This window comes from Heteronotia binoei, chromosome 3 (assembly GCF_032191835.1).
Source record: "Heteronotia binoei isolate CCM8104 ecotype False Entrance Well chromosome 3, APGP_CSIRO_Hbin_v1, whole genome shotgun sequence".
NCBI classification, from domain to species: domain Eukaryota; kingdom Metazoa; phylum Chordata; class Lepidosauria; order Squamata; family Gekkonidae; genus Heteronotia; species Heteronotia binoei.
The window spans coordinates 160,202,945-160,218,657 of NC_083225.1; the positions used below are offsets into that span (position 1 = coordinate 160,202,945).

Genomic DNA, 15,713 nt, shown 5'->3' on the forward strand with positions numbered 1-15,713 from the left:
CAGCTTGTGTCAACTAAGTTGATCTGTGACTTGAGGAGGTACAATGCTGGGACAGCCCAGACCTGAAGCCAGACTTCCATCCTCTCTCAGGGCTGGCCCATATCCTTTTGGCACATTAAGGACTGCTTATGCCCCTACCCTGAGGTGTGGCCAGATGCTGCCATCTACTCTCTCACACCTTCCGTGGCAGCAAGCTGCTTTCTGCCCAGCATGAGGTGAGATGCGGAGGCAAGCAACATGGTGGTATGGCAGCACCAATCCTCCTTGCCCCTCCCACCATGGAGGGAGCACCCACTTGTCCCACACAACTGTTCATCCGGCAACAAGGCAGTAAGGTGAGCTGAGATGGGGAGGTAGTGATCAAGGTGGTGAAGCTGTGCCACCCTCCTCATTCCCTCACACACTAGGGCAGGGCAGAAATCTGCTGCCCACCCTCCTTGTCCTCTAGCAAGACAGCAAGATAAGGAGGAAGAGGGCCAGACCTGTCCCACCCCCTGATGCAGGGGAGGGAGGGAGGAAAGAGCAGGCTCCTCCCAGAAGCCCACTGGGATCCAGAAGGAGGTTGCCTCCCAGATTGCCCCTTGCTATGATGATAGACCTGGATGCTGTGGGTGGCAGGGAAGGATGGGCGGGGTGGGGGGGGAAGGGGTGGTTGGTGCCATCCACCTCTGGTGCCCTAGGCAACTGCCTAAGGCAGCCTAGCAGATGGCCTGGTTCTGTGCATTCTAGATGGGGCTTCCTTCTATTTCCAGGTGTGGCTTCAAATAAATGACTGAAGAATCAGTATTTTCTTATGCTCAAAAGAAACACTTTTGGTGCTGTTGCTAAACCCAGTTTTTTAAGTATATTGTAATGTCTAGGAATTGTTATTGTCAGAAATGTATGTGTTGAATATGAACAATAATTTTTAAAGGCAGAAGTTTTTAACTGCTTACAATAAACCCTTTTCTTGAATAAATAACCTCCTTAAATAGGGTTGCCAAGTCCAGTTCAAAAAATATCTGGGGATTTGGGGGTGGAGTCAGGAGACTTTGGGGGTGGAGCCAGGATCAAGGTAGTGACAAGCATAATTGAACTTCAAAGGGAGTTCTGGCCAACACATTTAAAGGGACCACGCTCCTTTTGAATGCCTTCCCTTCATTGGAAATAATGAAGGATAGGGATACCACATTTTGGGGCTCATAGAATTGAACCCCCTTAGTCCAATCTTTTTGAAACTTGGATGGTGTTTTGAGGTGAGTAATTGGATACTATGCTGCAAATTTGATGCCTCTACCTCAAAAAACACCCCCCACAAAGCCCCAGATACTTGCAGATCAATTCTCCATTATACCCTATGGGAATCGGTTTCCTTGGGACATAATGGAGTCCCCAACAGACTTTTCCCTCCCCCCCCCTGCTTTCTAATGACCCTGAAGTGGGGGAAGGGCCTCTAAACCAGGAGATCCCCCGCCCCCACCTGGGGATTGGCAACCCTGTCCTTAAATTATCCTTTATCCCCTTCAAGCACCCCATCATATTCACAATAATACGGCAGAATCCGACAGAACTTTTTTGCTATTGGTAATATCTTCCTCCTATAAAAAGAATGTTCTGCAGGTGCAAAAACTCTTAGACTCGCATAAAGCTTCATGTTTCAAAGGAAACAAGCATCATTATCTGAAAAGCTCTAGGTTCGCAGGGGTGTCGAACGTACGGCCCACTGGCCAAAACTGCCCCACTGAGGCCCTCAACCTGACCCTCGAAGAGAACAGAACCCCCCCCCCCGCACCCCCCCCTTGGGTTAACTGTGCGATCGTTGCTCCGAGTAGCAGCTTCCAGCGTGTTTTGTCATTTTTCCAGGAGGCAAGAGGTTGCCTCCTTAATCAGCAGCTAGAAGTAGTCACGTGCACACCTTGCTGGGCTGGCTGATGCGGCTGAGCAGGGAAGACCTCGAGCATGTTGCATAGTTCAGGCCCTGCTTCCCACCTCACCGATGTCTCTGGCAGGCAGCTGCTGCATAAAGTTGGGGCTGGCGAAGGGCCAATAGCAAAGGGGTCCATTGCCTCTGGGTTGCAGCAGCGCAAGCTTGAAGGGCCAAGGCCCAGAAAGCAGCTGCCCCTCCGCGGTCTCACCTTGCTCCAGGGCAGCAGTAATGTTTTACTTGGGGGGAGGGAGTAGGGCAGCGGGCCTGATGCTGCTCTGCATGGCCATGAGAACTGTAGGGGCTGAATCCCAGAAAGCAGCTGCCCAGCCAGCAGTGGCCTCGCCTTGCTCCTGGGTAGCAGCAGCAATGTTTAATTTGGGGCAGGGGGGCTGATGCTGCTCTCTCCATGGTCGAGAGGACTAGAGGAGCTAAGTCCCAGAAAGCAGCTGCCCGGCTGTGCTTGAGTTCAGTAGCACCTAAAGACATATATTTCTTTCAAGATATGAGCTGATTCTGCTTCCTTTCCCCTCCCCTCCTCTCCCGGGCGTCTGAGTGTGCTCAAAGCTGAGTTTGAGTACACTGGCACCTAAAGACGATCCTTTCCCTCAAGATATGAGTTGGCTGTGCTTCCTCCTCCCCTACCTCTTCTCCCCACCCCCCTTCCCCTGCTCGGCTACGTGTATGTAAAGTTTGAGTCCGTGGCACCTAAAGACAGAAGTTTCTTTCAAGTTATGAGGTGACTCTGCTCCCTCCTCCCTTCTCTCTTCCCTCCTGCCTACCTCTTCTCTACGCCGTGCATTTCTGTGTGTGCAAATCTAAAGAGGAACATTTCTTTCAAGGTATTAGTTTTCCTGTGCCTTGCTCCCCCCCCTCTCTCCCCTTACCCCTCCCTCTTCTCCTTATGCTGCAGGTTTTTTTGGTGCAACTGGGTCCCCCTCTCCTTTTCCCTAGCCTTGTTACCACATCTCTGTGCTTATGCAAAGCAAGCCATAGAAGTGGGTTAGGCTGAGATTGTTTGTCCAGATCAAGGTTACCCAGCACATGTCCTTTTATACACTGGGTATTTTGAACTTAAACCTCCCAAATAGTAGGCTTATACTGGCCACTGTACATTGCTGCCTCATGGGCAGTACATTGCACTGCCTCATAGGAGTTGTAGTTATTTTTCTGGGGAAGACAAACACTCCAGATTAGTTTTGTAGTCTCCCCCACTCCAGGCAGCATCAGGGGATCAACAACAAAATATTGCAAGAGTGTTAATATTTTAAGCATGTTGTATTTTAAGTTAAACAGTTAAAAAAGTAAAAAAGCAGGAGTCATGGACATGGGGGAAGGTATTTGTGAATTTCCTACAATGTACAGGGATTGGACAAGATGACCCTGGAGATCCCTTCCAATTCTTATCATTCTATGATTCTATAAAATATTTAATTGTGTTTGTCTTCACCCTATAACGTTTATATCTCCACTACCTGGCATTACATTTTGTGACACACATGGCCTGGCCCGACAAGGTCTCATTTATGTCAAATCTGGCCCTCATAACTAATGAGTTCGACTAATGAGTTTGTTGGGTACCTGGAAGTTTACGGAAGTGTGGAAAAGAGTCTTTCTATCCATTTTCTCCATATACTATGTAATTTTATTATGTTTCCCTCCCTCTCCATTTTAATTAATGACCCATGTGATATACTGAGCCACTTGCTCTTGCTGTCTATACTAAAACACCTCAACTTCCTTTGCATTTCCTCCAAGAGGAAGTGTTCCAACCAGAGCTGGTTCCAGGGCAGAATGTTCCCAGGGACCCCCTCTCCCTCTCAGTGCTCATACATCCTTCCCCAACTGTACTAGGCAGTGTGCAACTGGCAGCTCTGCTGCTGGGAATGTCACTGTCATTCACCTCCTGAATACTCTTCCCCTTGCAGTTCTGGGCAGTGGATGCAGATACAAGTGTGACTAGTAAGAGGGCTCACAACAAAGGAGGTGACTGGGTGGGAAAAGGTGGCAGCGACCCCTCCAGAAGGCTTGGTCTCAGCAGCTACCTTACCACAGGGTATGCTGACACCAGCCCTATTCCAAACCCTTGATTTATTCTGGTTGACTTTTCCTGCACCTTTTCTAGCACTATCATATTCTTTTTGAATTGCAGCAATATGTACTGTGCATAGTATTCCAAATGCATCATATCACAGATCTAGGCAGTCAGGTTGATACCTCTTCCTAATCCCCAGAGAAGAATTTGCCTTTTTCACTTTTACTGCAAACCAAGTTAACATTTTTACCAAGCGATCCACTATGACCCTTAGACTTCTTTCCTGATCAGTGGCCATCAGTTAACATTGCTGACATCATTTTAGACCACTGTGGTAGATATGCTTATCTGGGCTCCCATTTAAATCTTTTGAAGAATCCTAGAGGGATGGCCTTTACTTTCCCTTTCAGCCTCCTTTGACTAATTCCTTCAGTTTGAGAAGTTTGAAAAATATAGTGATGCTGTTGGATGTTTGGGGCAATCTTCCATTCACATAAACACTAACTTTAATAGCACTGTGATTACTGTTTCCAATTGGTACAACAACTCTTATACCTCGTTCCAATCCAGGGTTACCTCCACTCTAGTTGGCATTCATGCTCAACTGCTCCAAAGTACAATCATTTATAGTATACACAAACTTTGTCCTTTATGACTATAACATATTAAATCAGTCAATGTAAGTGCAGTTGAAGTCACCCATTATTATACAATTTTCTCCTCCGGTTGCCTTCTTTATTTCTTTCTCCATTTAAGGTCATACTTAGAGTTCTGATGTCCTGACCTGGATAGCCCAGACTAACCTGGATCTGTTAGATCTCAGAAGCTAAGCAGGGTTGGACTTGATTAGTATTTGGATGGGAGACTACCAAGGAATTCTAGAGCTGTTATGCAGAGGAAAGCAATGGCAAACAACCTCTATTATCTTGCCTTGAAAAACCTACATAAGCTGGCTGCAACTTGATAGCACTTACACACACACACACGTTTTGATCAGAGTGTGGGTGACAGTGTCCCAATATTTGGACCCACAGTGATTCTGTGGAGTGACTATTGCTCTTAAGTTGACTAGATGAATGGACTCTCCATTTTAATGAATGACCTATATGATGTACTGAGCCACTCACCCTACAAAGACAATTTCTTATTCTGGTTCAAAATAATAATTTGGTAAGAAAACAAACTTCAGACCATGCTAGGCATCTGTAGATGAAAACCAGCATTTATGAGAAAACTGACAAGTCAGTACATAGTTCTATTAGCTTTTGACTTAAAATACAACAGCTCTATGCAATACAAACAAAAAAGCTAAATTAGAACTTTAGAAACAACCCCCATAAAAAATTAAGTTACAACATAATCACAAGGAAAGGAAAAGGAAAGATCCCCTGTGCAAGCATCAGTCGTTTCCGACTCGGGTGACATCGCTTTCACAATGTTTTCACAGCAGACTTTTTACGGGGTGGTTTGCCATTGCCTTCCCCAGTCCTTTACACTTTCCCCCCAGCAAGCTGGGTATTCATTTTACTGACCTCGGAAGGATGGAAGGCTGAGTCAACCTTGGGCCGGCTACCTGAATCCAGCTTCCACTGGAATTGAACTCAGGTCATGAGCAGAGAGTTCAGACTGCTGCTTTACCACTCTGTGCCATGGGGCTGCTTAGAAAGGAAAATGAAAGGTCCTCTGTGCAAGCACCAGTCGTTTCCGGCTCTGGGGTGATGTTACTTTCACAATGTTTTCACGGCAGACTTTATATTTATTTATGGCAATATAATCACAAAGTCATACCTAAACTAAATGCAGCAGTTTTTAAAAATACAAATATATGCCCCAAGAAGCCATCACAAAATTTATCATCACAGTATAATAATAACATTTTTCCAGGATACGAATTACATGGATAGAAAATGCACACACGAAGTGGATACACAAATACAAGAGCTATACAGACAAGGCATATAAGATGTAGTGGGCACAGCAGTTCAGACCTGTTCCATTCTGTACTCATTGATTACATGTGCATACATAATCTTAATGTCTCTCCATACATGGCATTATTACACCTGAATGCTATCATAAAGCCCTAAAGACATTCACTTATATTTTCAGTATAAATGCTAAACTCAGTGAATTTGCATCCTTTGATTTAATTACCATCCTACCATCGTTAGGCTTTATTTTGTCCTATTTTTGTTTTATTTATTATCATTCATTGAAAATTAACACAAACACTAAAAGATTTAGGACTCTCTTGCTTCCAAAAGCCTCTGGCATTTTATGCAAGCTGGCATCTTCCATTTGAGCCACTTAAAGAGTGATAACAGTTGCTTTGAAATTGACACAGCTCAGGCAAAAGCTGTTCTTCAAAGAGGAACTGGCATCGAAAATCCCCCAATCCCTGTTTGGGCTTTGAGCATGTGGCACAGATAGGTTTCACAACGAGCACAGTCAGGGTCGTGGGGCTATTTTGTACTTAATACAATTAACATTAGCTACAGAAAAATAGGATTTGATATGACATTTCAGCCAAGGGTTCTTCTCTACAGCTAAAAAGGAGACCATGGGGAAAGAGATAACAACAATCCTGATCCTATTTTAAATCCCTTGCATGATTTGATTAACTTCTTGAACTGAGCTTCTTTTGCTACACTGCAGAGAAGTACAGAACAAGAGCAAATGAAAAAGAAAAGAGCACATTTCCCCCCTTAAAGTACCTACAGTTTATGACTGTTAAGTGCTGATGCAGGACATCTGCTCATGCTTATTTACTTACCTCAGCTTGTAAAATGGATAATTCATCAAAGAGGTTAAAAAACAACAACCAACCAAGAATGCAGAACTGTGTGTAATGCATTTTTGAGGCAACCTGGAGAGTAATACCCTGTCCTTACAATTTGTCAGCTGTAATTATTCATCCATCATTTCATAACATTCAAAAAATAGGAAATGAGGGTTCTATTTCCACAGAAACATGGGATTGAAAGAATACTAAAAACACCTTTTCATCCTCCCCCTTCTCTCTGCAATGAACCTAATTCATATCTTGAACAGAAACCATGCCATCTTACTTACGATTGGCTGTCCTGCTTTGGTCACTTTGGGCACTGTCATTTGATTGGTTGCTTGAGATCGAGGAGACACTTGAGCTTCTGACAAAACCAAATGCTGCTAGTTTAGCAGCTGGCAACCGTGAATAACCAGGTGGGCGAAGTCCAGATGGACAGGGTTTGGGTAGATTTGACTTTATGGTGTTCAGAGTTGGGCCTTTCTTAAGATCAGCTGAGGGGGAAAAGAACACAGCAATGTGAATTGAAAACACAGTATAGAAGGACAAGAGAAAACTAATAAAACAGCAAAGGAAATAAAAGAAACATTGTGTTTGTTGTAATTAAAGGTCTTAAGAAATATCTTAATATCCTCAGAGAGCCATCAGCTCAGTGGAAGAACATCTGTTTTGCATGCGTAAGATCCCAGGTTAAATCCTTGACATCTCCAATTAAAATGATCAGGTTTTAAGTGATATGAAAAACCTCTGCCTGAGATCTTGGAAAGCTGCTGCCAAATGGACAAGACTGACCTTGATAGCTTAATGGTCTGAGTCAAGTCAGCTTCTCCCATTCATCTAAAGTACATCATTATCTTCTTCCATGTCAACCTAATTTTAAAAATCCAGTGGTTCAAAGAATCAACATGAACACACATCTGTGGTCTGTAATGAAAACTGGGTCACAGGGCCCTCCCTTCTCACTATTCTTTCACCATACAGACTCATATATTGAAGGGAGGAGTCTAGCAGTCATTCTGATGACTTTCCTCCTTCTTCAGTCCACAATCAGAGACCTTCCAAGAAACAAAACTAATTATCCTGAGACTTAATACACAAAAGAATCTGTCTTCTATTTTAACCTTTTATATTACAACTAATACAAAAATACTAACATTGAGCAACACATCCCAGTGCTAGGGTTGCCAATACCCAGTTGAGGGCAGGGGATCCCCTGGTTTGGAGACCCTCCCCCCTCTTCAGGGTCATCAGAAAGTGGGGTGGAGGAGGGAAATGTCTGCTGGGCACTCCATTATATTCTAAGGAGACCGATTCCCATAGGACATAACGGAGATTTGATCTGTGGGTATCTGCGGCTTGGGGGGGGCTGTTTTTTGAGGTAGGGGTACCAACTTTTAAGCATAGCATCCAGTGCCTCTTCTCAAAACATCCCCCCCCCAACAAGTTTCAAAAAGATTGGACCAGGGGGTCCAATTCTGTGAGCCTCAAAAGAAGGTGCCCCTATCCTTCATTATTCCAAATGGAGGGAAGGTATTTAAAAGGAGCATGGTCCCTTTAAATGTGATGGCCAGAACCCCCTTTGGAGTTAAATTGTGCTTATCACACCCTTGCTCCTATCTCCACCCCCAAAGTCTCCTGGCTCCACCCCCAAAAGTCCCCAGATATTTCTTGAGTCAGACCTGACAACCCTACATTCCACACATATAGTTGATCAAGTTGAGAGAGCTATGGAGTCCCAAGTATATTATCTTGCTTGAAAGTAAGGAAGTTTGCAAGACAAAGAGCGTCCTCTATGATAACCAAACTCTGAATCAATACAGAACATTCAGATTTATAGGTCAAGATAATCTTCTAACAATACCCTGTCTCACCTGGTAGAGTTTACAATCTTACATATACATATATCTACTAAAACTATACAAATGTTTTGTCCCCATAAATCCCTGTAGAATTTTTAATACTTAAAATGTGTGCATACTCTTTATCATTGTTCAACTGAATAGAACAAATGCACACAGCCTCTGCAACATCCAAGGGTACGTAGCAGAAAGCAGATGCTTTGCATTATTGAAGGTTTTACCTGTTCCTACTCAGCACATGGAGCACCAGCATGAGACAGCATGTTAAATTACCTTTCCTTGAAGACCATAATGTATAAACTGCTCCCCTTCCAGCAAGGGCTAGACTGGATGGTTTGTAGTACTCTACTGACTCCAGTTAAAAGAATTCATATTTTGGTTCAAGCTGCTTCACTAAAGAGCAGGGGTGTCTGCCTATGGAGAGACTGATTCATCGAGAGCAGAGCTGTTGCCACCTGCTCTACCCCTTCCCTCCAGCTCCTCAGACTCTAAAGCAAGGCTGCCCCTAGACTGTCTGGCACCCTAGGCAAGGGTAATTTCTGGCACCCCCCTCTGCCACACTGATAATGTCACTGAGTCACATGGGGGCACCCAATTTGGCGATCCCAGAAGGCCGGTGCCCTGCTCTAAAGGAAACTGCCTTCTAAAAGAAAGGAAAGAAGAAAATTGGTGCTTTCCTGCTTGAGGAGAGATTGTTTCATAAAGGACAGTTACCACCTGTGGTGCCTTATGAATTAGTTTGGTAATGGCAAGTAGTAATTGAGGAACTTGCTTATTTTGCATATCTGTGAAATTGATTGTCTTTTGGTATTCTGCACATTGTAAGCCACTTTGAGTCCATGTTGTATAGAGAAAAGTGAGTTAAAAGTATACTAAATATATTTTTAAAAATATGCAAACATTATAGTCCTGTTAGCAGCCATTTTCACACCCCATAGCACAACACTCAGTAGCTTTGTTGTACATTTATTAGAGTTTAATTAAATCCCTGCCTAGTACAACTGCAACTTCTAGAAACTGTTTAACAATATAACCGTTTTGGTCCCCGTCCCCCCACAACTGCCTTTTTTTGTTGTTGTTGTTTCACCCTTGAAAATGGGTCAATACTGTGTTCTAAGGCTATGGCACATGATAAAAATAAAATATGCTTGTTTAGTTTAGCAATATTTGACAAAGTCATTTTAAACTCCAACTTTAGTTTTACCTGATTAGTTAACATAGTTGGGAAAATTGGCCAAAACTTTATTCAACCTGCCTGAAGCATTACAAAAATAAACACTGCCATCTCTACGCTACAAAAATTAATCTTGACACTTTAGACATCCCTTGTTGAAGAACAGCAAACTGTTTCCAAGAAGAGATTGGTTGATGCAGTGCAGTTGTAATTCTGAAGCTGTAAGGAAACCTGCATACATGCTTGGGGGTCTGCATTCAACATAGTTCAGGAAAGATGTCACTGTGCAAGCACATGACTAAGGACCAAACTAGACATGACAGAGATAAGTCTTCAGGTTTAAACATGGCTGATTTACACACTGCAGATTACACAGGTTGGGTCTGGGTGTCCTTATCCTGTGTACTATGTAACAGTCAGATATGACATCAGCCTTCCCCTGCCCCCTTCATCAAGAACCAAATAGCACCACTCCTGAACTGTTTCAATTTAAGAAAATAGTGAGGAGAAGGAGCTGAAGCCCCTTCTCCACATGTGCCACATTTATGAGCCAAATTGGGCACCACCATGGGGAGATTAGGGAGAACCTGCAGTTCACATCTGACTGCTAAATATAGCATGGGTGAGAGCTCTAGGGATGGGCATGAACTGGGGAAAGGTGGTTCAGTTTGTGGTTCATGGACCAGTTTGTGAACCATGGGCCATCATAAACTTTTAAAAAACAAATTTTAATTAATTTACAAATACAAAAAGAGACATTAATATATACAATAGTACAAGGACAATTCTGCCACCAGGCTACAAAGCGGGGAGGAAAGTTCTGCCACCAGGCTACAAAATGGTTTTGCTCCATGTGCAGGGGATGAATGTAGACCATTGCCACCATTTGGGTGCAAAACATTGCCACCGTGTGATACAGAGACACCTGAGCGAGTAGGTGGGTAGCAGCAACATTGTCTGTGGCTTCGTGGTCATGGACATCAGTGGCAAAGGTGAAGCATGTGCTCCTGAAGGGCACTATCTGCTTGGTGCAGACACTTCAGCTGGTGGGGCAGGATGCTCTGGGGCTGGGGAGAACTGTCAAGGCCACCTGTGATGCTGCCCACCTCAAGATGCAGTCCTTGCTCAAGACTTCTCAAGTCTGTCCATTTGCTGCACAAAAGAGGTGGGGGGTTGAAGATGAGGAACTCCTCCCATGCCATAATTGTGTGTTTGTTGGAGCAGAAGAGCACAGTTGGAGCATCTCCTCTATGACCATCCAGCATGGGGAAGAGGAGTTCAGCATCAACTCCAATGGCTGCTGACCCTCTCCCCAATGGTGCATGTCCTCAAGCACTTTCAGGACACCACCAATGCGCTGTGTGCCCATGCGGCCAGCCTGGGGCAAGTCAGCCCATGATTCGAGGAGTGGACTGGACACTGGCCTCCACACTGGAGTTGAGTGTTCTCCCATGGGTCAGGGCCTTGGCAGGGTCAGGGCTTTTAGTTCATGAGCTGGTTTGTGCCCATACCTAGAGAGTTCTAGACCCAACCTGTGTACCCATAATATGTAAATTGGCCCTCTATAGATATGTCCTGATCATGTAGAAAAAGAGGTTAGACCTCACTTGGAATACTGTGACAGTTATGGGTACCACAGTTTAAGAAGGATGTTGACAAGCTGGAACATGTAAGGCAACAAAGATGGTGAGGGGTCTGGACACCAAGTCCTATGAGGAAAGAAGCTGAGTATGTTTAACCTGGAGAAAAGATGTCTGAGAGGTGATATGATAGCCAAGTATTTTTTGAAGTATGATCTTCAAGTATTTGAAAGGCTGTCATATAGACGATGGAGCAGAATTATTTTCTGTTGCCCTACAAGGCTAGACCAGTGGGCTGAAATGAAATCCAAAGAGTTTTTGGCCAAACATTAGGAAGGGCTTCCTCAGTGGAACAGGCTTCCTCAAAAGAAGGTGAGTTCTGCTTCTTCAGAGGTTTTTAAACTGAGGCTAGATGGTCATCTGACAGCAGTGATGACATTGTAACTCACTATGAATTTAGGCATGTGGTGAGAGGGAGGACAGGAAGGGATGAGTCAGTGATGAGCTTTCATGTTTGTTTCTGATATGCTCAGAGTAATGCCGATCACCAGTTTGGGGTCAGGAAGGATTTCTTCTCCAGGCAAGACTGACCCGGGGATCCTGGAGGCTTTTTGCCTTCCTCTGCAGGCATCACTGGGGGAGTGGGGTGGGAGGTACCTGTGAATTTCCTGCATTGTGCAGGGGGCTGGACTAGATTGTCTTTGGGCACATTCCAGCTCTATGTTTTTGTTTTCTACAGTGCAAGAGACAAACAAAAAGTGCAGAAATCCTGCTGTCTATCTCCCAGTTGCTTTTTTCCACAGCTGAGCTCTGATATCAGAAGTGTGCAAAACCACTTGGAGAGAGGTACATTGCTTGCATTCATTACCCATAAACCCTATTTGTTTTAATTTACCCCTTCTTCTATGCAGCTGGGGCACTGGCAGTCTTTAAGCAGTGGCTGGACAAACACTTGTCAGGGATGCTCTAGTCTAATCCTTCATTCAGCAGGGCGGTTGGACTAGATGCCCCCTTCTAATTCTGTGATTCTATAAATATATTGTTTACACATGTGGTTCTGCCATTGTTTTGATTAGATTTAGCTCTCAACAGTATATTGTGCCTGGGCTGCCAATATTCCCATATTCATGAGCAAAATCAAATGTTATGAGTTATACAACTGGAACATACACAAAAAACAATATACACATAAATAACATGTGCCATATATATGCATCTTAGTATCAGGAAGAGAGAAATAATTTCTCTCCCTAACAACTACCTGCACAGTCCACCAGCATTTCCTTTTGACCCTGGAATAGCTGCTGCTGAAAGTGGACAAAACACCATGCAGATAATAAGGTGCAATGAGGAGGGGGCAGCAACTTCAAAGCAATGTGAGGAGGAGCAGTAGGAGGAGGAACAGGAAGAGGAGAGCTGGTTTTATACCCTTCGTTACCCAAAAGAGTCTTACAGTGGCTAACGTTCCCTTTCTCTCCCCACAACAGACACCCTGTGAGGTAGGTGGGGGATGAGCAAGTTATGAAAGAACTGTGACTGACCCAAGGTGACTGACACTCATGTGGAGAAGTTGGGAATCAAATCCAGTTCTCCAAATCAGAGTCTGCTGCTCTTACCCACTACACTAAACTGGGAGCGAAGACCAAGGTTGTTGTTTTTTTTCTTTTGGGTGCTCAAATAAGGCTCCTATGATTTGGCAATCTAGGGGAGATCTGTAGCCATAAACGTTAGAGGAAATAAATTGCAGTGTAGGTCTACTCTCCCAAATGACATACTGGATGATATAAAGGTGAGGCTTCTCACTGGAACAGTGAGGTCTCACTGACCTTTATGGTCAGGGGCCTGTCTATCTGTGGGACCGCCTTTCTCCACATGTTTCCCAGAGAGCACTGAGTTCAGGGACAAAAAATCTATTGTCCATCCCTGGACCAAAGGAGGCTAGGTTGCCTTCGACGTGAGCTAGGGCCTTCTCGGTGGCAGCATCAGAATTGTGGGATGCTCTCCCGGAGGCCATAAGGGCCCTGCAGGATCTTTCCACTTTCCGCAGGGCCTGTAAGACTGAACTGTTCCAACAGGCCTTTGATATCTAGCTGGGAGAGAACTGCCACCCGACATCATATAGAGTACTAGGTGATCACTGTCAGAAAAGAAGAACTCACCTATATTGTAGTGATACAGCACCACAAAATGTTTTTAAAATCTTAAATTGTAATTATGCTTTATTGGTTTTTACTGGTTTTAACTTGTGAATGAATGTTGTTAACCACCCTGAGTCTGCTTGTGGAGAGGGCGGGATAGAAATTTAAAGTAATAAATAAATAAACAGTGAGCAATCGGTAAGGGGTGGGATTGTGGCTCAGTAGAAGAACCTCTGCTTCAAATGCAAAAGGTTCCAGGATCAATCCTTGTCCCTGGCATCTCCAGATAAAATAGGTCAGGCAGTAGGTTATGTGAAAGACCTCAACCTGAAACCTGAGAGTAGATAATACTGATCTTGATGAACCGATGGCCTAAGCTTCACATGTGCCACATGTGGGAAGCAGACCTCCCTGATTTTTCACTACCCTCTGAATCAATTAAATCAGGGGTGGCCAAGTTGAGGTTCAGGAGTTGAGGTTCAGGAGCCACTCTTTCACATGTATTATGTGGCTCTCGAAGCTCCCACCACCCCATCGGCTGGCTTGGAGAAGGCATTTGTCTCTTTAAATCACTTCTCCAAGCCAACTGGTGACGTGGGCAATGCATTTAAAGTTAAAGTTGCTTTATCTCCCCTTCCACCTCCCCCATCTCTTTGTCTTCCTTCCTTCCTTGTGGCTCTCAAAACATCTGACATTCATATCTTGTGGCTCTCCAACATCTGGCATTTATTCTAAGTGGCTCTTACATTAAGCAAGTTTGGTCACCCCTGAAAATCCATCTGAACTGTTTTAAAGAAGGAAATAAATATTCACTTACGCAACATGTGATATATGTGTGCATCACAGTATCAGAACTAGAGAACTACTTTCCAGTTTACCTGTGTCTAATATGTGTCTCCATTAATTTATGATTATAAAACCAAAAAGTGCCCCAGTTGGGGATTCACTCATAATCACACTCGTAGCAGCCTCCCATGGCACCTCTTTAAATGATGACCGGTAATAAAAATGCGATTGCCCAATCCCCCAATACACCACTCCATTATCCAAATTCAGTCACCCAGTGAATGCTGTAGCAGCTTGAAACTAATAAACTTTTAATGCTCTTTTCTAGCTCTGGTGCTTCTGTAAGTGCAGAAAAGAGATGTTGCTTACAGCTGCTTTGGGGTGAATACTGTTAGTTTTGCTCAACAGCCACTATCTTCCATGCTGTGTTGTGCTGCACAGCAAGAGTCTGTATGAAGCAAAGATAAAATCTTCACTACAGCATATTGGGTCTTCCCCTGATATTGCAGTATGGCATCTAAAACTTGCTTTAGTTCCACGTTTAATTATACAAAATACATGGCATAGGCCTTGAGGTTAAGAAAAAATTAGAAAATATTGGTCCTGGTGGCAGCACAATAGCAGGCAGGGTTCTGGGCCCTACTAATTTAATAGTAGCTATCGAAAGATGAGCAGCTGGCAGGCAGGCAAGATGCCAGAAAACTGGAATATGCAGATACTATGTGCATCATTTTGTTTTGCTGTTATTTAACTGTTTGCCTCTGTCCCTCAGAGATTTTTTTATTTCTGGGAAAGCTCAAGCTGCAATAAGATGCTGTGGAATTTTTGATCTCATGGAATTACATTACAATGGATTCATCTTGGTACAATCCAGCAGTAGTCTGAATTGCATTTCAGAACTACTATACATGGTGAAGTAGCCCAGGGCTGTATGAGAGCAGTCTAGATGGAGCAGCTGTCATTGGTATATGTTTTTTTGTATGTCTGAGGTTCAGAACATGATGTCTTATGTTGTAAAGAACTGAAATCTGACACCTAATTCTCAAGTAATGGCTGCCATTTTCGCAGACCACTTTCTGGAATACAAATAGGAACAGGAAAGAATCTCATTCCCACTGGAATCTGGGCTGGAAATACAGCTTCCAATAGGGCTGGGAGCAGCTCCAAACCCGCTTGCTTTCTGGCATGCTGCAGGCCCATTCCAATGCAATAAAAGGAAAGTGCTTTGGATTCTACTTTCCTCTCTTGGAAAGGCAAGCATTATGCATACAAGACAGGGATTCATGAAGTATCAGGGCTATGCTAGACTTCCATGTATCTCATCAGTGCAGCAATTGCGAAGTTCTTATTTATCCTTCACTGAATCAGAGACCTTCCCCCTCTCAGTGGATCATGTGTTTCAATACAACAAAGGGCCAGTAAAGTATCTTGTGCCTTGTACCAGAGGAGGGCC

General features: G+C 44.0%; 1 protein-coding gene across 2 annotated transcripts in view; it reads right to left on the reverse strand.

Moving 5' to 3' along the window:
* MTUS2 (microtubule associated scaffold protein 2) overlaps positions 1-15,713 on the reverse strand; it is a 419,757-nt gene that overhangs the window by 248,849 nt on the left and 155,195 nt on the right. For both annotated transcript variants that reach the window (XM_060234733.1, XM_060234732.1), the window contains exon 4: positions 7,011-7,217. In XM_060234733.1, the coding sequence (XP_060090716.1) occupies positions 7,011-7,217 (207 nt within the window). The remainder of the gene's footprint in view (positions 1-7,010; positions 7,218-15,713) is intronic.